This window comes from Monodelphis domestica, chromosome 6 (genome assembly GCF_027887165.1).
Source record: "Monodelphis domestica isolate mMonDom1 chromosome 6, mMonDom1.pri, whole genome shotgun sequence".
Lineage (NCBI taxonomy): Eukaryota > Metazoa > Chordata > Mammalia > Didelphimorphia > Didelphidae > Monodelphis > Monodelphis domestica.
Window position 1 is genome coordinate 73,749,843 of NC_077232.1, and position 25,129 is coordinate 73,774,971.

General features: G+C 42.4%; 1 protein-coding gene across 8 annotated transcripts in view; it reads right to left on the minus strand.

Moving 5' to 3' along the window:
- Positions 1 to 25,129, minus strand: part of PTPRA (protein tyrosine phosphatase receptor type A) — a 192,288-nt gene that overhangs the window by 4,641 nt on the left and 162,518 nt on the right. For all 8 annotated transcript variants that reach the window (XM_007496947.2, XM_007496946.2, XM_056803583.1 and 5 more), the window contains 14 exons: positions 24,402 to 24,486; positions 22,449 to 22,522; positions 22,049 to 22,185; positions 20,105 to 20,195; positions 19,174 to 19,250; positions 11,546 to 11,582; positions 10,334 to 10,431; positions 7,172 to 7,291; positions 6,542 to 6,708; positions 6,084 to 6,219; positions 4,586 to 4,735; positions 3,785 to 3,878; positions 3,391 to 3,467; positions 2,717 to 2,851 (listed from right to left, as the gene is read on the minus strand). In XM_007496947.2, the coding sequence (XP_007497009.1) occupies positions 2,717 to 2,851; positions 3,391 to 3,467; positions 3,785 to 3,878; positions 4,586 to 4,735; positions 6,084 to 6,219; positions 6,542 to 6,708; positions 7,172 to 7,291; positions 10,334 to 10,431; positions 11,546 to 11,582; positions 19,174 to 19,250; positions 20,105 to 20,195; positions 22,049 to 22,185; positions 22,449 to 22,522; positions 24,402 to 24,486 (1,478 nt within the window). The remainder of the gene's footprint in view (positions 1 to 2,716; positions 2,852 to 3,390; positions 3,468 to 3,784; positions 3,879 to 4,585; positions 4,736 to 6,083; positions 6,220 to 6,541; positions 6,709 to 7,171; positions 7,292 to 10,333; positions 10,432 to 11,545; positions 11,583 to 19,173; positions 19,251 to 20,104; positions 20,196 to 22,048; positions 22,186 to 22,448; positions 22,523 to 24,401; positions 24,487 to 25,129) is intronic.

Genomic DNA, 25,129 nt, shown 5'->3' on the forward strand with positions numbered 1-25,129 from the left:
GTTCCTCTTTTCCTGTTATCTAATGGATCTTCCCTGGTACAAAGAAAAATCATCAGGCAAAATCACTGACTGTGACTGGGTCTGACACTACATCACATTCTGTACCCATCTAAAGAAAAGAGGGACATTTTCTTATATTTTTCTCCAGGGCCAAGATTAATCATTATAACTTAACAGCAATATGGATCCCTTTTCACTTATCTTAGTGTAATCATTGTGTATCATTTCCTCTACCTCTTCTAGTCTTCAATCTTAACATAATCAAGTCTTTCCTACTTTCCTCTGGTATTTCTTCTCTTCTCTGAGGTTAATTCCTTTACCTCAGTGTCTTTGATCATATGTTTCACCTCTCATTTCTTCTTCTAGAACTTGCCTACTTATGTGCCTTCAACAATTTGCTTCTTTCCACTTATAAGTGTGCTTAATCTAGTGTCTTCAATCCTAAAAACGCCTTCCCCTTCAGCCTTCTAACCCATGGGGTAACTGTATCAGCTACTTTCCTTTTTCACTGTTCACCTTCTTGAAAAGGTTGTCTATACTTAATGTGTCCTCTGCCTTTCTACCCACTCACTCTTTAATCTCTTAAAATCTGTTTTCTGCCTTCAGCTCTAATAAGACTGTTCTCTCCAAGTCCACCAATGACCTCCTAACTGCCCAACTCAGTGGCCTTTTAAAGATCTCCAAACTCATGGACCTCTGACACTGCTGACCACATATTTCTCTACTACTGGATGATCTAGCATCTCCTGGCTTTCTGGATGCCAGTCCCAATTCTCCTCTGAGTTCTAAGATTGTTTCTTTTCTGTCTCCTTGTATTCTTCTTGACTCCTTAAGATAGAATTTCTCCAGATTTTGTCCATGAGTCTCTTCTCTTTCTACATTTTTATTAAGCATATCTTTTTGTTATCATCTACTCTTCCTTCCAACTTATCTTTCCTCTCTGACTAATAAGAATGATCTGCTAATAGCTGACATATACAAAGCACTTTAAATTTTGCAGTGCTTTGCATACATCATCTCATTTAAAACATACAACAATTTTGGGATAAATGTTATATGTATCATCACTTTCGTTTTCCAGATAAGGAAAGGAGACCCAAGTGGCTTTTGCCTAGAGTTACAGTGTCGGAGTTGGGGTTTGAACCATCTTCTTGACTCTGAGCCTGGACTGAATCAAACCAATCAACAGACATTTATTATGGACTAGGCAAAGTGCTAGTTGCCAGAGATAAAAAATTAAACTGCTGCTGCCCTCAATGGACTTATATTCTATTTGGGAAAACAATATATACTAATATGTATGTATAAAAAACATACAAAGATAATATTATCTCATAAGAGCTCCTTAAGAGCTGGGGCTATCTTTGCTGGTCTTTATATCCCCAGTTTTTAGCATAAGGCCTGGTATTCAAAGTAGGTTCATATGTACTTTGTGCACTTTGAGCACTGTGCTAGGTGCTCTATGACTGAATGACAGGGCTCTATAGGGAATAGGTCTAAAGTAGCTAATTTGTATAGCTTGGAAAAAGACCAAGAATAGGGGAAAAAAAGGAGGAAAAGGATAGGAGATGTTGAACAAATGGAAAGCATCCCCCAGGAGCTCAGAAAGAAGGGACACATTGGAAAAGTCATCTTAACTCCTCCAAGACTGCAAAATGGAGATGCAGTTGAGCAGGACAACTGAGCAAAATGAGCTCTTACATTCCTGTTTTTCGGTGACTCTTGAGCCCCAGTGTAGTATTAAAAAACTGAAGGAATAAAAAGTCACAGCCACTTTGATCCTGGAGATGGGGGCATTGTGTTCAGGTCTCTTGCCTGGCTTAGCTGCTGAGCTTCTTCCTTTAGTGAGATGGTAGTGACTAGTCCAGAAACATCCTGGCCCTGAGGGTAAAGAAGCTGCAGTTCTGTCTGCTCTCCTAGTCCTGCTAATCAAGAACTGTTACCATCTCCTGGGAGAAGGAGCTGAAGCACAGTGAGTCATCAGAAGGTAGAGCCCCAGCTGTGAGTAACTGGAAGAACAATAGTCAATGGGAGGAAGGAGTCACAGTGGTGATGCCCCCAGGCCTTGTTACCCCTAAAGTTTCAGTACTGTGAGTCACAGAATCTCCCATAGATTGTGGGGGGAAAAAGGGGAGAAGAGAGCCAAACCAGAAAGAGGAAAGAGACTGTTTTGGATTTCCATTGAGCTTTGTTAAGTGTTCTTTCTGTATTCTTCATAGGATCAGTCAAGCCTGCTCTGTCAGATTTATTGTCTGACTATCCCTGGAAAAGCTTGGAGATGCTACACTTCTGTGTCACCTGGTGTGGACAGATGAGTTAGATACAAATGAGGAGGTCTCCAAAAGCATCCAGGCCTTCGTATGGAGTCTCTGATACAAAGGTTGCATGGCAAATTGTTTGTTCCTTTTGAGTGGTAGGCTGGGAATAAGTCAATTTAAGATTGAGTGAACAGAGGAGGCCACTTCCTGTTTGTTCTCTCAGAAGCACACCTGAAGGGGCTTCAGAAGGTAGCCAGGTGGGACTAACACCACTGCAAACCCTGTCCTGGAATGTGGGGGCAAACCCTGTCCTGGAATGTGGTGATCCTTGTTCTACTCTGGGAGATGCTGATACTCTCTCGAGTGTCAGCAGGGTAGGCTGTAGAGATTAAAAGGTACTTAATTACTGACTCAGTGGTCTTCTAGGACATTCAGCCACCCTAACCTCTTCAACTTACCTGGCCTCTCTCCTCCAGCTCAGTCAGCATTACAATAGAGCAGGATTTCCATTCCCAGATCATTCTCCAGAAATCTTCAATGGTGTGCATGAGAGGACCTTGGCTGGCGATGTAAGAGTCCTTCTGTCTGTAGCCCTGTGAGGGCCAGGGGAGGGAGGGAGATGGGCCAGTTAGTGGTGGAATTAAGGCTCTATCTGGGAGTAAAGGACATAGGTCAATGGTGGAGGAAATGGGGAGGGAGGTGTAGGTACATACTTTAGGGCTTTCTATAGATACTGTCCCCTGGATGACCCCAAAAGACCCTGATTCAGACAGCCTGACAAATAGGGGCTGGGGAACAGTGCCCATAGACTGCCAGGTTGGGGTTTTGAGGTGGGGAGTTCCTTCTTTACCTTTTTAGTTGCCTGACCTGAGTACTTTCTTAGTATTTCCCTACCCCAAGCAGGGATGTGCTTCTACTTCTCTCATTTCTGGAAGGGTCTTATGGGGAACAGGTAAGGACTCTGACAGGATCCTTCTCATGTCAAGGACTGAGGAGAATCCAGCTCAGTGAAAGCCCTGACAGATGAAGGGGAAGGATGCCTATGGCTGTATCCACAAAAGTGACCAAAACTAGGGCACTATAGAGCACAGATGACTCTGCTGCCCAGAGGAGAGAAAGCCATATTACTTACATCAATGAAGGAAGCATTCACATAGTCAGTGTTTTCCTCACCCCTCTTCACTGGGATGATGACTCTGTTGAATTCATCTGGAACAGAGAACAGAGAGTTTGATGCTGGTGTGCCCCATTCCTGACTTTCATCCCAGGGCTCTCCTTCTGGCTTTGGGAGCTCTAACTGAGGTTTTGCAGACCTAGACACGGGATTACTTGGGTACCTTACCTAGAGATAGGGCAGCAGGCTGGAAGAAAGGGATGAGGGGGAACTAGAGGAAGAAGCTTTGGCTCTTTCTTTTTAGAAATTATCACATGAGGGAGAGGTATACACAGGATGATCTGATCTAGTCCACTGAGTTCTTATCAGTCAATAGATGAAGGAGGGAAATAGTGGTGGGTGTTGTTCTTACATGGAATGATCTGTAGGACCCGGTTCTTCTTCATGTTGGCAGGCAGGTTTCCTGTCCTCATCTTGTCATTTTGGATTTTGATTGATGTTAACTTCTATATTGGCAGGGGAGAGGGAAAGTCTTTGGATTGAGTAGCTCATAGGACCCTCAGTCTCTAGAAGCTAATATTTCTGCTTATTGGTTTGGGTTCAGCTATATCTCCCTTTAGCCCCTTCCCCCTATTCTAGTCAAAAGTGATGGGAAATTAAAACAACATGGTTGGACTAGATTAGTGATGGTAACCCTTTTAGAGACTGAGTGCCTGTAACACTCACTGTAAAAACTCACACCACATGTGAGCCCCTCCCTCCCCCTACCTTACCCCAGACAGGGGAGGGAGGAAGCACTCTCATTGAGCTGCTGGGCAGAGGGGTCATGTGAGAAACGTCCTCAAATGTCCATGGAGAAGGGGAAGGGAGCAGTTGCCTTTGGCACACGTGCCATAGGTTCGCCAACACAGGACTAGATGATTCTAAAGCTTCTTTGCAACCCTAAATCTATGATCTGAAGAAATTTTGGTTCCCTCTAGTGCTGGGGCTGGGTTCCAATGGCTCAAGGCAGGTCTCTGGGTCTTGACTCACATTCTGCCAATTCTCATTAGGCAGGAAAGCATGAACTTTGTCCCTGTGCCTCTCACACTACTGTCCTTTCTTCTTTACCTCCTGGCCCTTTTCCCTATTCCCCTGCTCATAGTTCTCCAGACCTGGGGGAGTGACCCTGTCTATCAGCATGGCTGGAGCCCAGTTCTCAGCCTATACTCACTTTAAATTCTTCCTCAAGCCCATTGCTGGTACTCCCTGGGATTCTGTTGTAGATCTTCTGCAGATGGGTCTCCAGAGACGTCACTTCCAGCTCTGTGTCTCCATAGAGATAGTGCTCTAGCAGTGCTTGATAAATGAAGACATACTGCATCTAAAGGAAAAGAAGGCACTCCTTGTCAGCTGACTTCACAGGCCCCTTGTGGATGGTGTCCATTATCCAGATTCATGGATAAATCTCTGGGACAATACAACCAGGAGCTATTTTACTTAAGTCTCCTTACACAGATCCCTGTGTTAGCTAGAGTGTGTGGGATAATATGACCACCTGGAGTCTAAGGTGGCAGTCATAGACTCATCCATAGGAAATCTCTGGTCTAAGTCAAACATACCAATAGATATAAAAGGCAAGGACAGTTGTTATAAGGACCTAATCTGGATTACAGGGTAGATTATATTGGTCTGAAAGAACTTTCTTGAAGTATAGTTAGGTGGCACAGTGAATAGAGTGCTAGACCTGAAGACTGGAAGATGAGTTCAAATCTGGTCCCAGGCACTTATTAGTTATGTGACTCTGGGCCAGTCACTTAACTTCTGTCTGCCTGTTTTCTCAAATGTAAATAAAACAGTATAATAATAACACCTCCTTCCTCAGCTTGGTTGTAAGGGTGAGATCTTTGCACAAAGTCCTGCAAGTTATTGTTCTTATTCTGGAGGTAATGGCTTTGGACTTAGAAAAAGTATAGATTAGAGATGGATGGGATCTTAAAGGTTATCTGGTCTAATTCTCATTTTAGAGATGAAGCCCAGAGAGGTAGGATCAAGGTCACACAGATGTAGCAGGAAGTTCTGGGGGCTGGATAGGGCTGGGAACACAGAAAGGCAGCATGACAGGATAGAGACACTAGGGGACTGTGAGTCAGAAGACTTGCCCATGAGTCCTGGCTCTGCCATTGACTTGATGTGGGACTTTGGGCAAGTTCTTCCCCCTACCTGGGCCTCCATTTACTCATCTCTAAAATAAGGGTTTTGAACTAGAGGAGCCCCAAAGTGGGTCTCTAGCCTTAATGTGGTCACAGAGCTGGGGGAGATGGAGGAGGGTTTCAGTCTCCCAGGCTCCGTGTCTCAGGAGAAGATAGTCCCCTGAGTGAAATAAGTTAAGTCATAAGGATCATAGGTTTAGTGCTTAAAGGGACCTCAAAGGTCCTCAAACCCTTTATTTAGCAGATGAGGAAGTTAAAGTCCACCAGGGTTAGTGTGCTTGCCTAACGTCACACAGGTAGTAAAAAGCAGAGGTGAGGTTTGAACCCAGGTCCTCTGATTTCACAGATCATGCTTTTTCCATTGTGCCATTTCTCTGGCCCCTTTTCCATTAGGTTGTACTAATATAAGAGTGGAAGAGCATGTAGCTCAAGACTAGCTATCTTGGTCCACTGGGCACCTTTCTCCTCAGAGAGGGTCTAATTTTATGTCCCATTATCCTTAGTAAAGAAATGTATTACATCAGTTTGCACCATCTGGCAGCGCTGGGCTCGGATCCTGCTCACGAAGCCATAGACATCCACTTTCCTTTCGGCATGCATCATGTCTAGCATGGCATCGATGACAACAAAGGTTCCTGTGCGCCCCACACCAGCGCTGAGACCAGAAAGAAATATTATAGTTTAGAAGGAATCTTTGGGCTGAGTCAGACCAGGCCCCTGAATGCCCCACTGAGAGCTTAAAACCCAGTCTGCCCTTCATTTCCCAACTCTGAGAAGGCCCATGGGCTGCAAATGTTTGGCCAAGGTAGCTGGGACCCTAGGGCCACCAAAGGTGGTAGCTTGGGGGATATTGAAGGCTTTCCCTCTTCCTCTCTCTTACCTTAATTCCCCATGAGAGTCTCCTACCCACCTCCCCATCAAGGGGGCTAACTAGGGGTGGGGCGGCATAATGAGTTGTGAGAGAGGCCAGGACTGACCTGCAGTGTACCACGATGGCTCCCGAATACTGAGGATTACATGTCTTCACCTTCTTCAAGAACTTGAGCATCCCAATGGGAGTGAAGGGCACTCCAAAGTCTGGCCAACTAGTGAAGTGGAACTGAGTGACAAGGCGCTGGGGCTTTTTGTTGGTCACATCTCCAACCTAGGGATGGAAAAGATACGATGCACAGAGAGCTCCTGGAAGATTCTGTGGGGGAGGACTGGGGCTTCTGGGATGGCAAGGCCAAGCAGGAAAGAGAGCAATGGCAATTGGGAAAAGAAGAGGAATTTGGGGGGATGGGGAGTCAGGGAGAGGGAGTAGGCCTAAACACTATAATCCAAAGAACCTCATTAATTCAGGGTTACAAAAGGAAAATGGGTTCATTGATTCTGGCTGATTGCCCTTTGTGTAGAAAAAGGCTAGCTATAACATCTAGAGAGATGCTACCTTGGCCTGTCATACTCATGTCCTGGACATACAGGGATAAAGATAGCTGTCATGATCATTGACTCAAAAGCAAGCCTCTTCAAAACACATAAGCACCTTGGGAAAGCTCTCAAAAATATTTGTTTCCTTCTGGGGATCACTGAGTCACTGATAAAACCAGAGAAGTGAAAGTCTATACCTGCTGAATGCAGAATTTCCGGACTGTGTAATCCACCAAAACAGTCACATCTTCCACTGACACACGGATATTCCCATACGTCCAGCAGCCCTGGTCCGGCCAGTACTGGGCACATTTACACTGGAGAGAAAGACATATGCAATCCACCTGACTTCAGATATGTCCCTATTGGATGTCCCTGCCCAACTCAGAGATGCCTCACTCACAGACATCAGAGAAAGAAAAAGATTCTTCTCCCACATCACTCAATTGTACTTTAAAGTTAAGAATTATCATCTAGAGGGCAGCTAGGTGGCTCAGTGGATTTAGAGCCAGGCCCAGAGATGGGAGGTCCTGGGTTCAAATTTGGCCTCTGATTCTTTCTAGCTGTGTGTCACTTAACCCCCATTGGCTAGCTTTTACTACTCTCTTCTGCCTTACAGCCAATGCAGAGTATTGATTCGAAGATAGTAAGGGTTTAAAAAAAAAAAGAATTAATCTTTAGCTGACAATAATCTCCTTCTCTTAGATACTTTATTCTCACTGGTTTTCACTACATTGTTATCTCCTTGATCTCTTCCTACCAATCTGACCACACTTCTCAATATTCTGAGTCATCATCTATTTTCCACATTCTCTGTCAGGGATATAAGCTGCTATCAGAACATTCAACAATTCCAGTGGTACATAACAGTTATCAGCTTTTATTTTAGTATGGTGATGTGATACTTTTATCTTCCAAAAATTTTAAAAAGCATTTCTCATATGCCCTGGGTATGCCTATCAATCTTTTTTTACCTTTTTGTTTGTGGAAGTACCATCTGCCTTATGGTGACAGAGCCTGTGTTCTATTAGTATTATAAAAGTTTTGGTGAAGTCAATTTTCCAAATCAGTTATATTGCCTATTTAGCAATTCTACAAATGTACATCAAAGCTCAGTGGATAGAGTGCCAGGCAAGAAGGCAGGAGGATATGGATTCCAATCTGACCTCAGACACTTTCTATGTGTGACCTTGGGCAACTTAATTTAACCCCCATTGCCTAGCCCTTACTACTCTTCTGCTTTAGAACTGATACAAATGGCAGCAAAGGAAAGTGATAAATTTTGGAGGGGATGTGGCAAAATTGGGACACTAATGCATTGTTGGTGAAGTTGTGAATGAATCCAACCATTCTGGAGGGCAATTTGGAATTATGCCCACGGGGTTTTAAAAGACTGCCTGCCCTTTAACTCAGTTGCTGGGTTTGTACCCCAAAGAGATAAGGAAAAAAGACTTGTATAGAAATATTTATAGCTGAGCTTTTTGTGATAGCAAAAAAATGGAAAACGAAGGGGTGTCCCTTGATTGAGGAATGGCTGAACAAATTGTGGTATATGTTGGTGATGGAATACTATTGTGCTCAAAGAAATAATAAACTGGAGGAATTCCACGTGAACTGGAACAACCTCCAGGAATTGATGCAGAATGAAAGGAGCAGAGCCAGGAGAACATTATACAGAGACGGATACATTGTGGTACAATTGAATGTAATGTACTTCTCTACTAGCAGCAATGCAATGATATGGGACAATTCTGAGGGACTTATGAGAAAGAACACTATTTACATCCAGAGAAAGAACTGTGGGAGCAGAAACGCAGAAGAAAAACATATGATCGATCATGTGGTTCAATGGGGATATGACTGGGGTCTGGGCATTAAAAGATCACTCTATTGCAAATATGAATAACATGGAAATAGATTTTGAACAATGATACATGTACAACCCAGAGGAATTGCTAATCTGCTCTGGAAGGGGGTAGGAAAGCAGGGGAAGAACATGAATCAGATAACCATAGAAAAGCTTCCTAAATAAATATTTTAGTAAAATAAAAAGAACTGATACTTAGCATTGATTCTAAGATAGCAGGTAAGGGTTTTTTTAAGATTGATATTGTATAGGCATTATTTGAATAAAATATGTTCTTTCCATTCATCTTTGAATTCAGGATATCAGTAACTATCAATTGATTAACCCAATCTTACTTTCAGATGAAGTTATTGTATTATTAGTATGATTTAAAAGTTTTACTTTGTTATAAGAGGCTTCTCATTAAGTGGAACTAATTGTAAATGTTTGTAATATAAAAACAAAATATCGATAAAATCAAAAGGAGGAAGAGGCTCTAGATCCACCTCTATCATCTTATTGTATGGCTGGAGGTTGCCAGTAGATTTCTTTCTTTCTTTTTTTTTTAAACTCTTACCTTCCATTTCCATCTTAGAATCAATACTGGGTATTGGTTCTAAGGCAGAAGAGCATAACGGCTAAGCAATGAGGGTTAAGTGACTTGCCCAGGGTCACACAGTTAAAAAGTGTCTGAGGCCAGATTGAACTTGGGATTTCCCATCTTTGGACCTGGTTCTCAATCCACCGAGCCACCCACCTAGGTAGGTAGATTTCTAAGGCACTTGTTCACTCTCCCTAACATTCAAAAGGCTTGGATATGGGAAAGAAATTATTCAGTTCCTCTCATACAATGAAATCCTGGCCCAAAGCAAAAGTCCCATAGAGCCTTCTGCTGCACAACCTAAGAAAAGCAGTCTCAAAGGAAGTATTCCTAAAGGAATATTGAAGAATCAAAGGATCTGAGCCAGATATTTGGAAAAGTCTCAGCTTGAGACATACACTAACTATGGCCTTGGCTGAGCCACTTCCTTATTTTGAGTCTGTTTATTCATCTATAAAATGGAGATGATGCCTGTATTACCTTGCTCACAGGGGAATTGTGAGGAAAATGCCCTGCAGATCTTGAAATGATGATGCAGGAATACATGATCCATGATTTCTCCACAGGCCTTAAGCTGAGTCTGACACTCTTGGTGCCTAAGTATTCCTCTGGCCCACTCAGATATAGCCTGACCCCAGGAATGCGTCCCCAGACACAGCTATTTGACAGCACCAGAAGCTAGTACCTGGGAAGGCAAACCCTGGCTTCTCTTTTAGTTGGGAAGGGAGTTTTACTTCTTTGTCAAGTTGCTAAACATTTCTGTGCCAAATGTAGAATGGTTCCCTGGAGCTGGGCTTCCTCACAGGCTTGCTGATATTCACGGACAGCCCCTCACCAAAGCTTCCAGCTCTTATTCATTGCTGCTTCTATGACTCAGTGAAGGAAGCAAACTCATTACTTCTCTGTACCCACCTCCTTCCTCTCCTTCAAGTTGGTCACCATGACAATGGTGGCTGTGTTTTGTTCCCAGATCATTCTCCAGAAATCATTCACTGTTTCTTCTTTTGGTCCTAAAAGTAGCCAAAACCAAGGAGAAATGAGAAGCACATACTACAGTGTGTTCACAAACACATAGAGGGAAAAAAATCCCAAAGCCTTAGGGAGATTTAGACCTTACTTTAAATTCTGTTTAGAAATCTCTACATGTCCCAGGAAAGTCTTTTACCCCCTCTCAAAGAAATCAGCAGAAGCTTTGTATCCAGAGCAAGTCCCAAAGGCCTCTCCTAACTTGGTGGCTATATCCAACTTCTCTTCCTTTCAGTGACTTATTGTATGGACTATCCTATGCACAAGTTTGCTATAATGACTTTGGTCAAAGATTACCATTTGCTCAATTTTTCTATTCCTCCTGCTAAGGTTGCCAGGATCCCACTAGGCCAAGGAATAGGAGCAGCAAGGGGCTCAGTATGTTTTGGGGCAGAGCACTGAGTGCTCCAGAAACTTCATGGTCCCTAATTGTTGAGGTCTGAGTGTGAATCTGGAGATTTAGAGTTTGTTCTGGGGCCAAGCCACTTTAACAGCCCTGGGCTGTGAAATCCTGACCTCTGAAGATTTCTGAGAGATGGCCATAAACAAATGTAGCTAACCTTTTCTGTCATAGGCCTAGCCCTTGAAGTATTCAAACTGAGATTGCTTAGGACCTTATTGGACTAAGTGCCTGCTTTTTGAGGCTCTTTCCAGCTTTTAGATTCCAGAGTTTCCTAAAAGCTCTCTAAAAGACTCTTAGGACTATCATCAGTATTCTCTCTACTCTTGAATATCTCAGTAATTTTTAAACTTCTCTTATGCACATGGCATCCTCTAGTGTTTATTGTGATTATTTTTGAATGCATTAGCTCCCCTACTAGACAATATTTTTAATCTCCCACAAGATCTAGAAAAGGAATTTGAAAATTTTGGTTAGAAAAACAAATGAACAAAATGGCCACCTTGATAAAGTAGACAGCAGATTCTAGTAATTTTTAAACCTTCCTAAGAGGTGAACAATGACAAAGAAATACTCTAGGAACAGAATGATTCCAATGTGACCAACTTGAAAGCTGAGAAACTGATTAGCCCTTTCCATTGGGCAGTTCTGAGGCCCAAGGACCTGAGCCTAATGGCATGAAGAGAATATAAATTCACCTTGTGCAGCAATAAACTTGTTCTTCTCTTGGTAACCCTGGAGAAAAAGAAAAAGGGAAAAAGGAAGTGACAATTAGCAATGAAAAAAAGGAACATTTCACCTTGTTTAGTTTGAGAGGCTCTAAACTGCACTGATTCTCATACTAGGGTCTTCAGATGGGATCTGGAAAAGGTCATGTTTTCCAGAATTTGGTTCCACAGGCTTTAGCCTACAGGGCCCCTGAGACTGGGTTTAGCCTAGATTGATCTCTTCAGGCACAGTTGCTTTATGAATAATGGTGAGAAAAATCTTTATACTGATTTGCCTAAATGCCTAAATATTGATTTGGCCACAACCAAATGAAAGCGTTGTCTTCCTAGTGCCAATTAGGTATCCACCTGATTGATGCTCTACCTGTAATTGACAATAATGGTTATAGCTACAATAGAAGACAGAACTCTAAGTTTCCAAGAAATCTGATTGGTTGGGTGGTCATCTCCACCCAAGAATATTGATTTGTGAAACCATTAGAGGAAGGGTCTCTTGGAAACTTCAACGTGGCATCCTGCCTCAGGCACAATTTTCCTTTAGACTATTCTAGGTCAGCAGACACATCCACCTGAATTTGCATAGGAGGGCTGAAATTCCTTTCCTACATATCTGTTGAGTGGTTAAGCAATAAGCAATGATGCTTATGTGTATAAACTAACAGAGACAAAGAGCCTATGGGTTAGAGGAGATGGGGATGAAATGGAAGCCCTTCATTCACCAGAAGATACACTTTATATGGTCAAATATGAACCTTGCCAAATAAAAATAGCAGGAACTGAGGTTATATAATACATTTTTAGTAGCCACTGACTAGAATTTAACTTTGAAGGCATTTGCTTAAGCCGCCAAAGTGGATGCCAAAATACACCACTATACCACCCTGCTTCTACAATGATGAGAAGAAGAATGAACATGGTCTTCCTAAGTCTCAATGACTCAGACAACTGGGGAAGAGGGATAGTACTATGAAATGAAACATCCAGTTTACCTTAACCTCCCCTCCTCCCAACCTGAACAAATTTACTCAGAAGCAGCCTCACAGAGTTTTTGTATTATAATGCTATGGAGAATGAGAAGCAGGCAGCAGAAAGGTGGGGAAGCAAAAAAAAAGGGTCTTGGTTATCCACACTGGATAATGAATACTTAGAAAAATAGCTTCCTTTCTAGTTGTCTTAATGGATATAGTTTTCTTCCCTTAGTTTAGAAATGTGCTTTTGATGGAGGAGTGGCCTGCAAGATGGCAAAGTGACTTTTTCACAAGGAAAAAGGTTGGGAGACGATGCCAAGAGGAAGGAATGGCATGAAACAGCTGAATCCAAATGGCTCTTCAATCACTGAGGAAAGAAGTAGACAAAGGATGTTGGCTTGAATTCAGATTAGACCCTGGTGAGGGAAGAGTTGAACATAGAAATTTCAGAGGTCTCAGTTCAGAGACAGGGAAGTAAGCAAGGGACTCAAAGAGCAGAAGGACAAAGAGAGAATGATGATAGAAAGCAAAGGCAGGGCCACAATGATGCCTGAGAGGAAAGGGGGTAGAGTTTGTTCCACAACCTTCTCACCAAGAGCTTTAGGTGGGGCTTTTAAATCACAAAACAATTGGGATTGCCAATTAAAGCAACCACACTCATTAGGAGGATTAAAGTCAGGCCCAAATCCCAGGGAAAAACAAAATGAAAGACAAATCAGATGTAAACTAGAAGATAGAGACTTGGAAGGAGGCAAAACTAATATGGGGCAAGTGGGGCTTTTCCCAGAAATGGATGAATTTAGAGGGTATCAAAGTGGCTTGATATGCTATATCCATCCACATGATGTAGAAGGGGTAGAACCAACAATCTGGTTGGTCTATTGTCTGCAGCTTTGAGGAAATCAAAGTCAGGCATCTCCCTTCCCCATTGCAGCTCTAATACTCTGGTCTCCTCTTACCAAGCTAAGTCTGGGGGATGGAGGGATGGAAATGGCAGGAAACTCTTAATCTTTAAACCTCCAAACTGAGGACAACTAAGCACTGGGGTCCAATGATGCCTCAACTACCCACCACTTAGATCATCTAGGCTCTGGTTAAATTGGGACCTTCCACTGGTGAAGAGGCTCAGATAGGGCAGAGATCAGTCTAACATTAGGGATCAGCAGTACCCTGGCACCTGACCACAATAGGAAGAGATTCCTCAGGCCAATCTATTCCAGTACATCCTCTATTCAAAAGTATTGTCAAACTTATATTCCTACAATTCGGGTATGTCTATTGGGATATTCCAAACCCAAGTCCAACTCCATCATTCAGTAGCCCCCAGTGGCTTTCTATCTCCTCCAGGACCAAATATAAACTCTTCTGTTTGGTTTTTAAAGCCTGGTTTCTTTTTACCTTTCTAGTCTTCTTCTACCTTACTCTAACATACTGATCCAGTGACAATGACACACCCACTCCACCTCCTACTGGGCATTTTCACTGGCTATCTCTCAAGCCCGAAAAATCCTTCCCTCCTTTATCTCTACCTCCTAGCTTTCCTGCCTTCCTTCAAATCCCACCTTTTGCAAAAAAAAGAAAAAAAAAACCTTTTCCAGGTTTATTTAACTTTAGTGCCTTCCTTGAGATTATCTTTAATTTATAATGTCACTCTATTTACATAACAACATATAAATCGATGTCTAGAGATGGCATTTATTTATTTATCTGACCCATATGTCAATATCTATCTCTTTTTTGTATATAGTTGTTTTCATGATGTCTGCCCCTTCAAATGAGAAATTATTTTGAGTAGGGACTGTTTCCACTTGTTCTTTGTATCCCCAAAACTTAGTATAGTGCTTGGCATATAGTAGTTGCTTCAAAAATACCTAATGATTGATTAACTACTGAGAAGGGGATATTTTATGAGAGCTGCCATTAATTTCTATGTCCTCCTGTCTTGAGAACCAGTTCCTTTTGTCCAGGCTCTTCAAGAAAAAGGGACAGGGCTCACATTGGTATAAACATAGGGGCATAGGGGGGAGATGGATGAGAGTCCATACAACGACACATATCTTTCTGTCATTTGTAATGAAGACAATGCTCTTCTGCATTCATCTCCCTGGGTCAGGTCACTGAGTAATCTCTTGTAACTTTTGGATCTAAATAGAAGCTCTCTCCCTTTTTTTCACATGCTTCATAGGGCCAGGACTCATTTACTAATAGTTCAAATGAGATGAAACAAAGTGCCTGAGTTTCGTCTACATAAAGAGAAGGTTAGTAGTATTGGAGGAGAAAGGTAGATGAGTGAACCTTCCCTCCTCCTAAGCCTCAAGACCATTAGTATATTTTATAATTTGAGCTTAGAGAGAAAGCTATCTTCCTATCTCCTCCCTCTCTTTCATAGTTAAAACTTTTAGAAAAAACCCATCTTTATCACTGTATCCCCTTCTCTTCCCACTCACACTGCTGTCTCCTGGTTTCCTATCTTTCTCAGTCTCATCTGTTGGATTATTATTCATGTCCTGATCATAAGTAGCCCCCAAGGCACTGTCTTAGGTCTTTTCTCCCTCTATACTAGAAGTGATCTGGTTGACTCAGCCCACAAGGAAGGAACTTATCCATCCCAATGATACAGCTAAAGATGTGACACTATACCCAGAAGAACTTGGTGGGTACTTCACAAAAGGAGAAATGGCTCTAAGGGCCAGGAAGTACCTTTCCCTTTCCAAAGTGGTTATGGAACAACCACTTTAAATTTGATTCTACTCTTCCCAGGACTGATGGGTGTGGAGGAGGAAGTGGGTCTCCTGCCATGAGAGAATGTTGCTGTACTTCTATCATTACTACAACTTTGCAGTAAATATCCCTTTGCAAAATTTTGTAGAGATATCAAATGGCTTGATCTATATTGAGGGTGGGCACACTTGATGGGGATTTATTAATGAAAGCATTAGAATCCTCATCACATTGGAGTTACCCCTAGAATTCTGAAAGAATCAATTCAGCTGACCCTATGGGACCGAGCCTGCCAGGGCAAACGGAAGTTGGGGAGAGTGAGCCTAAAAGGAGCAGTGGCTATGGTTCTAGATTGGATGTCAGGAAATCCTGAGTTCATACCCAACTTCAGATATCTTCAAGCTGTGTAAAACTGGGCAAGTCACTTAACTGCTCTGGGTCTCAGTCACCTTATCTGTAAAATGTGGGAGCCAAATTCGATAGCTGTTAAGGCCTTTTCCAACTCTAAATCTATGTTTACGTGGCCATCTCTCTTGGTGATCTCATAAACTTCCACTCCTATTCTATTTTTGCAGGTGGTACCTAGAGCTAGAAATCCAGCCATAATGTCCCTTGAGCTCCAATTCTGCATCAATTCTTTAACAACTGGACATCTTCAAACGAACCATCCTATAAGCATCTCAAACTCCACAGATCCAAGATAGGATTCTTTCCCCACTAAACCAATTTCCATCTCCAAACTTTATATAGGATCAGAGATTTGAGGTCAGAAGGAACCTCAGAAGGCATTTCATCCAATCCCCTTATTGTCTAGATGAGAAAACTGAGGTGAAGATTGCACGGGTAGTAAGCAGCACTAGTGGGATTTGACACCAGGATCAGGATATTTCCCACTGACCTAAAGCTATTTGATTGCTGATCCTCAGACCATCACTGAAGAGCCCAGTGACATCTCCAGTTCTGCAGGTGCTGTACAGCCAGCACTTTTTAGGTTAGAGATGCTGTGCTCATAAAGGCTGCTACCTCTTTAGTTAGTGGCTCTGGCTTTAAAGCTGGGATCAAGATAGAATTATGACCTAGTTTGTCCCACTTCTTAGGGCTCCATTATTCATACTTTCCTTCCCTGTGGTTCATGGTTTGAGAGATGAAGAAGCCATCCAGAACATGTGAGACAAAAGATGACTGATATTTCTGCCTTCACATAGAGGGGCATTAACAATGACCTTTCTAATAGGTACGAGGATTATTTCAACCAGAAGAGGCCTGGTAAAGTCACATCTACCTCAGTTTCTTCATCTGTAAATTAAAGGGGTTGAACTAGATGGCTTCTAAGATTTCTTTTAATTCAAAAAGAAGAGACTGTGAAGTCTGTAGCAGAAATGATGCCTACAGAAGTTCTTTCTTGGCTCTTATGCTGCCTACAAAAGTACCATAAAAGGGGGGCAGCTGGGTGGCTCAGTGGATTGAGAGCCAGGAGTAGAGAAAGGAGGTCCTAGGTTCAAATCTGACCTCAGACACTTCCTAGCTCTATGACCCTGGGCAAGTCACTTTACCCCCATTGTCTAGTCCTTACCACTCTTCTGCCTTGGTACACACACAGTATTGATTCCAAGATGGAAGGTAAGGGTTATATATATTAAAAAAAAAAGTACCACAAAGGTAGAGATGAAGCCCTTGCTGGGACAATGGCAGGAAGCACATGTTGCTTACGAATACAACTTTTCTAAAAGCTGCCAGAGAGCAGCTAAAGTAGCACAGTGGATATAGTACCAGGCCTAGACTCAGGAGGACTTAGGTTCAAATATGACCTTAGATACTTCCTAGATGTGTGATCCCAGCAAGTTACTTAACCCCAACCCCAAATGACCAGTCCTTACTGCTCTTCTGACTCAGAACTGATCTGAGATAGAAGGTAAGGGATTAAAAATAAATAAGTAATTAAATAAAAGCTTCCAGGCTTGGGATAAAGGTCTCTCCCTGCCAAGCAAGCTCCTATGGCTGAGCCAACATCCAGAGTAAAAAGTCAAGGCATGGGAATGAAATTCAATACAGCTTCCTCCTTCTAAGACAGTTCAATGACTGTAATTTCTCAAGCATTAGCAACTGTTATGGCTCCCTGAGCAGGCATAACTCAAGGTATGTAGAGATAAAATTGTTCATGAGCTATAGGACAGAGCACTGCCTCCTGTGGGATCTGATATATAGCTGCTATGGGGGGTCTAAATTGCAATTCCCAAGGCTCCTTCCTCAGGCTGCATTTACTAAGAGAAGTTTGTCACTCCATTCTTCTTGTTCTACATTAAACTGGTTGTTTGTACTATCTACCACCTTCCCTCTAGGAGAGTTTTTTGCTTGCTCTAGTGTCATATGGATTTGTTTGGCTAATCTCTGGGACAGATGGGTAGAGATTACTGGGTAGGAAATGTCAAAAGATCCTACCTCTTTCTCTCATCTTGGAGGCTTCTCCTCTCCCAACTCCCCCCAAACTCATATGCTCCTCAAAGTATAAAGCCCTTTCTTATCAAGCTCAGGGTTCCTCCCTTTGGCATACTTTTTGGGGGTGCAGTTAGGATAATAGAGAGCAGGGGAATGCTGTAGACACTGTCAAATGCCTCACTGAAATCCAAGCACACTAATTCTTTCACAATTTCTTTGAAAACAAGATAGAGAAAATCATGGTACATAAAATGGATTCAAAACTGATTTGAAGAACAGTGATGAGTTGATATCAAACTGGAAGAGAGCTCTGGTAGCAGTTGTTGGACTATTTTTGTCTGTTTAATATTTTTATCAATGAGAGGTAGGTTGATCTTTAGAAAGGAAGAAGAGAACATATGAATAAACAATAACTGAAGAATCAGTAGGTATATAATCCCTGTGCATCAAAGGAATGATACTAACCTCTAGGTGCATTCTTTTTTTAACTCTTACCTTCTGTCTTGGGATCAATACTAAGTACTGGTTCTAAGGCAGAAAAGCAATAAGTTGGAGTTAAGTGACTTGCCCAGGGTCACAGAGCTAGGAAGTGCTTGAGGCCATATCTGAACCAAGGACCTCTTGCCTCCAGGCCTGGTTCTCTATCTACTGAGTCACCTGGCTGCCACTGGGTACATTCTTCTTTGCCCTCTTCATGACTGATATAATCAAGGATGCCTGGAGTTTATTTATTCTAGATTTGTGCATTCATGAAGTGAAGCAGTTTCCTTTGTTTATTCCCAGTGTAAGCCCTAGTGAACCAGCGTGCCATAACCTTAGTGCATACTCTGCCTTGATAAAGTTTGCTGTGAGTTTGAGCTGTGTCTCTTCCTTAAATCCAGAAACAGATTGTGAAAACTTAAGACACAGGGATAGAGGATCTGCTCATCAAATTTTACAGACTGCTGGAATAAATGGAAATGGATTTCTAAAAAAATCTACTACATAGAGGATAGAGGAGTCACAAGTGAGACAGGATGGCCCAGTAGAAAGAGCACTGGACTCAGAGTCAGAAAAGTTTTGTTGCAAATCTTACCTCCTAATTTTTAGCTGTGAGAGGAGCTGACTGCTTTCCCCCTCAGGACTGTAGGAGTAATGGGGGGGGGGGGGGGGGGAGGAGAGATAGACATTCTAGTCCTATTGCTTAGAAGCCCTCATTTAGCCCACCCCATCAATCAGTTAATAGCTTATTGTTTTTAGAACCATTTCAACTTGTTCAGCTCTTTTTAGACACCAATCCTTATCCAGAGTCTCCATATACAGTGACTCGGGCCATAGCTGTATTACAAAAGTGCCACAAATGAAAGACAGACAGGCAGATAGACAAGATGGACAAACAAACATCATGCCCAAAAAGCTGGGCAGGAGCAGGCAGGTGACAGGTAGTGACATTAAGCCATTCAGGTGAGTGATGAAAGGAGATGAAGTTCTTACATTAATAAATGAAGAGTTGATATAGTCAGAATCTGGAACCCCTTCAACTGGTGTCAGATGTACTCTGGAATGGTCATCTAGAAGAGAGAGCAACAGCTATGACTCTTTCCTTGAAAATCTGTAGTTATTGTTCTGCCTCATGAGCCTTTCAGATTTTCCAAGGACAGTTTTCCACTACTGCCCCTGGGTGCAGGTTCCACTTTCCTTGACTTCTCCTTCCTGATTTATCAGTAAGACACTACTCTGAAGTGGGACCAAGAGGTGGGGAGCATAGAAAGTAAGAATACTCACCCCTGACACATGGATCCCTGGGATTGGGAACAGTGCAATGTAACAAGGACACAATGAAATGTCAGTACTGACACTAAGACACTGGGCCTAGATGAGTCTTTAAGTCTGTTAAGCTCATATTATGTTCTTTCTGACTTTCATCACTGACAACACTATGTCCTGGCCTTACCAGCTTCTTTTCTTGGCTCAAAACTGCAGGGGGCCTGTCTATCTCTTTATGCCTGGCTCTGGAGAATCTGCTTATAACAAATATGCATAATCAGGCAAAATAAACTGGGGAACATACTCTCCTGGGAAGAGTCCCATTAGGAGATTTATTAGCTACTGTAGTTTAGCACATAAGCACAAGAGTATGATTATTTTCATCACAGGCTGAATTCATTTCAGAATCATTTGTCCTAAAAACCAAGGACAGGTCCTTGCACAGAGCAGAAGTTCAGAAAATGTTTAAGTCAACTGAATCTTGACTGACGGAAGTAAGCACTGGGTAGTGTTGGGTCTAGGAAGTTATCGTAGAAACCACAAGGTCTCTTAGCTCTGGGGCTTAACTCTACTCATATGACCCTCAAAAGTACTGACTCAGAAGACCTATAACTTCTCAACTAGGGGTGGTTTCATGAGAAATCCCAGAAGCACGTACAAGGCAAGATGTTCACATATCTGTTTTTCTCTTTGTTTTCTTCCTTGGAAGCAGCTTCACAGGTGGCCTGGATAGGACAGGCTGGGAGAGCCTGGAGGACATAAGAAAAATAAGATAAGTTAAAATAGAGAGAAAAATCCTGGTGTTGGGACAGTAAGAAATAGGAATGGCCTTCAATGCCCCACCCCACCCCCCCAAATATTTGTGTTTTCTTCTGCTCCAAATCTTCCCTGCATTAAACTTATTTGTGTACTGCACTGTATTTGTGGTAGAATTCAAGCTCCCTGAAGAGAGTGCCTTGTACAAAGCAGGTACATAAGAAATGTCTTTACCCCGAAAGCTTATTTCCTCCACCTCTGGACTTTCTCACACTGGAAGAATCCTCTGGCCTCTGATTAGCTGGTTTCTCCCCAACCTTGCCACCATGTCTTCATTCCTCCCCCCTTTATCCTGCTCTCCTGACTCCCCATACCCTGAAGCCCTGCTCCCAAGCTCTTTTCCCACCTCCTCAGCCGCTTTCTTTTGAGTATTGTCTTCCCTTCTGCTTGTGTTTGTAAACACTGAATAAATGCTTATTGATTTCTGAGTTGATCTCTTGCACTGGATCCAAACTGTACCTACATGAAGGCCTGAATTTGTGCCACAGGAAAACTTGGGGAAAGAGAGGCAACTAATAACAAGGAAAGTGGTGTACCTGTGTTCTCACAAAAATATCTAGAACTACTCCTTTTTAATAAGACCTTAGAGGGGGCCAGTTGGGTGGTTCAGTGGATTGAGAGCCAGGCCCAGAGATGGGAGGTCCTAGGTCCAAATCTGGCCCTGGACACTTCCTAGCTCTGTGATCCTGGGCAAGTCACTTGAACCTCATGGCCTAGCCCTTATCACTCTTGCCTTAGAACCAATATTGGTTCTAAGATGGAAGGTAAGGGTTTTAGAGATAAAATAAAGTAAAAAAAAAATAGGGTCTTAGATAGGAAGGGAGGGTCAGACTGAACAGCCAAAGGCTAGCAAGAAAGGAGATGCCTCTCTCCAGTTATGTACATACTATAGACTCTAACATGAAACTCCTTCATTGATCAATGGCAACAATAGAATGCATGCATTTTCTTTGGGTACTTAAAGGGCTACAAGAGAAGTAGTGAATTTGTTCTTTTTGCTCACAGAAAGCAGAAGAACAAAGTTGGGTGGGGGTAGAGGGGTGGTTTAGGATGAATAGTAAGGCAGATTCTGGCTTGGGAAAACTTCCTAATAATGATAATTGTCCAAAAATAGAATGGGTTGCTGTGTAAGACAGTAGAGGCCTCTATTGCTAGAGACTGAAAATGGAGGTTGTTTGGTCTCTTTAGAGGAAGTTTTGTGGAGTGATCCTTGATTAGACATATAGGCCAGACAACTTATTTTCCAGTTTGAGATTCTGTGATTTTAAACATAATTGTGGTGTAAGGTACTTCCTTCTGAGTTCTAAGAATAATTGCTCAGGGGTGAGGATACCTCTAAACCAGCTCTAGACACAAGATGGCAGCAAAATTCTATTCAGCCCAGGCCTAGCTATAGCTCCAATCTCAGATCTGCTTGAGTCTGGTTTGCCAATTAACTCATTTTTAACTAGAACTCTCTAAATGTTCTGGTCCTGAATACACTTAGCATTCTGCATTCACCTAACAGTACTTGCTTAGGCCCTTAAGGGTCTTGGGATTACAGCTAGCCTAATGCAAGAATAGGAGTGAAAGGAAGAAGCTAACTTTTTCTCTGTCCATAAAATCAGTTGAGTCTACAGCTAAGGGTCTCATCCACAACATTTTGAAAACCTCTCTGTGCAAGGTAATAGGTGGCCAGTGATCAGGCCTTAAACCATAACCTGATTCCCACATGACTTCCAAGGACCATACTGCCCAGACTGACTTTGCCCTGCCCACCCAATCACAGGGGAAACAAATGGCTCACATTGAATTCTTCTCGGAAGAGCTTATTATCATCAGCCATCCGTCGGTTAATCTCCTCTTCCAGCTTGTCCACTGGCAGCGGGGGATACTTCCTATTGGTGCTTGGAGACCTGGCCAGAAGTGGCATGCTTTGAGGCTCTGCAGCAGCACAAGGGGAAGTGGTCAGTCACTCAAGGCCTGGAAAAGGCCAGCTCTCTGCCTGATAACTTGCTGCTTGCTGCCACTGGCCAAGATAGCCCCAGTATCAACATAAAGGGTCAGGGTTGCTGACTTTGGTCAGTCTCAGGTGTTGAGAGTATGTGTGGGGCATTTTGATGCTATCATCTGTCCAAAACCCACCCTGTTTTTCTTGCCCAGTGAATCTCATGCAGAGACAGGCCATTCATTGCCAGTAACCTTACCCATGTCATCAGTGCGTCCATTGGACAAGCGAAAGGAATTAGAATGGCTTCCAGCCTGCTTGTACTTCTTGAACCTAATGGGAAAGAATATAAAAATGGGCACCTAGAGTCCAAGAAAAGAAATCATGTTCTTTAGAAGCCTCAATGTGTCACTGAGATTTGGGTCTATCTTTTATAGAGTTCAATTTAACCTTCCCAGTCACAGATGAATAGAGAAGAGCTCCTGTGCAGTGAGAGCAGGGAACCAGTTCCCTTTCTGGACATTATACAGCCCCCTCCTGCCAACATAATACTATACCATTTGGGGATAAAATTGTAGGATTCTGTACCTATCATATACCATACTGCATGACCTTGACACATGATTCCTAGAAAAAGCCCCCATAACAAAACTGTCTATTTATATTCCTCACAACTTCTGGGGAAGAAGAGTGAAAGAGATCTGTCCTGGGTCGGAGCTCTGGTCTTTGGTGGAAATCAGAGGTAGGGATCCTGCTTCTGTGTCAGCCTATTTGATACCAGGATGTCTCCAGAGATCTATAACTCTACCAGGAAGAGGGGGAGGTTCTAGTACCTAACCATAGTAGTTTGGGGCCCTCAAGGAGCCTTAGAATTGCTCTTTCTCTCTATGAGGTTCCAGACTAGATACTGGTCTAGCCAAAGGATCTGTCTCAACTCCCCAGCAATATTTCTTAGATAAAGACCTACCACCTGGGGCCGGAAGGACAGGTATTGAGAATCTCTATAGCACAACACCTCTGTGAAAGGTGGTGCTTTGAGGAAAGGAAGGGATACAAAGCTGGATGTTGGATATTTTAGCTTGTTTTATATTGCATCAAAGGATTAAAGATCTCATATCCCCATGACTACCCCTAATGCCCCATAATAACATCATGGTGATGTTATTAACGGTCTCATATAGGCTCTATACTGCTATAATGCTCTTTAAGATTAATAGTATTTCATAGGTACAAAGTTGGTCACTTCCATCATTGGTCTGGTGGGATCCAGAAGCTGGACGGAAAGGCTAGCCTGTTCCAGCTTTCTCATCCACTCAATGTCCTTTATTCTTTTTTTTTAAACCTTTACCTTCCACCTTAGAATCAATACTATGTATAAGTTCTAAGACAGAAAAGTGGTAAGGGCTAGGCAATGGGGGTTAAGTGACTTTTCCAGGGTCACACAGCTAGGAAGTATCTGAGACCAGATTTGAACCCAGGACCTCCCATCTCTAGGTCTGGCTGTCAGTCCACTGAGCTACCCAGCTGCCCCCAATGGCCTTTATTCTTAATGAAGATGCTCAAAGATCACATTCCTTGACATCCACCAAACTTTTCCTAATGTTCAAAGGCTCAGACCAAGGGCATTTTTTCTTCTTTGGTAAAGAGAACAATATATTTAAAAAAACAAACAGCAAAATCATATAATAAACTGGTAACTATTTTTTAGAGATTATTTGTGACTGTATTTAGCATCTTGATGAGAGTTGCTCTGCTTCCATAAGAAATCCTTTGCTAAAGAGCACTTTTACTGCTGAAGTTCTGGGTGGCTTATCAGCCACTCTTTTCCCCATACAAGTTCTGAGGAGCAAATGGTACCCTTTCCTATTACATCAGACCAAAGAGCTTACTCAGGGCTAAAGCAGGTAAAATGAACTAACTCATCTTCCATAATCTTTCCGACCTGTTTGATCTCTTCTATACATTTACCATATTTTAACTTGTATCAGTGTGGTATGGCTACATCTTTTATCCTCCTACTGGATTGTATGGGCAGGAACATAAGGATTTTGCTCTTCAGTTTGGCATCCTCACTGCAACCTGCATCCCTCATCCCCCATCCCCACCCCATCAAGGGCTGAGAACACAAGGGACTTGCATACTGTAGGTACTGAAGCCACATGTGCTAAAGTGAACTAGATTTAGCCATAGTGGAGAGACTGGAGTTTCTTACCTTAACATGTACAGAACAATGATAATAAACACTATCACTAGCAGAGAGGACAGGGCCACCATCACTGCAATGATAGGGGTCTCATCTGAAACCAAGAACATACACACACACACACATATAATCAGGTTAGAGGGTCAGCATTAATTGCAAGAGGGAGCTTGGGTAGCCACTGTAAAGAACAAGCTAGTGATGGCTCCTTACCCTAATGCTTCTATAATTGAAGGAAAAGAGGAGAAGAGAGGAGAAGAAAGGGAAGGAGGGGAGGAAAAGTAAAGAGGAAAGAAAGGAAGAAGAGGAGGGGAAGAGCAAGGAGGAAAGGGGGAGGAAATAGGGACGGGAAAGAAAGGGAAAGGAGGAACCAAGATACCCAGCTTTCAGGTCTGGTTATGGTTAATACATTAATCTGGAGCAATTCACTTAACCTCTCTAGATCTTAGTTTCATTCTATATAAAATATCAGGACATTGAGCCATATGGTCTCTAAGATCTTTTTAACTCTAATATCTTATGATCATATTATCCTGCATATTACTAGTATAGTAGTCTGATAGGAGTACTCCTTATCCTTTTTTATTCTGTATTAAAAATATTTATTTTTAAATAGCATAATAATATTCCATTACATTCAAGTATCACAATTTGTTCAGCCCTTCCCCAATCAGACATATCAGCTTTGTTTCTAGTTCTTTGCTACTATAAAAAGTGCAACTATGAAATATGCTGCTGTA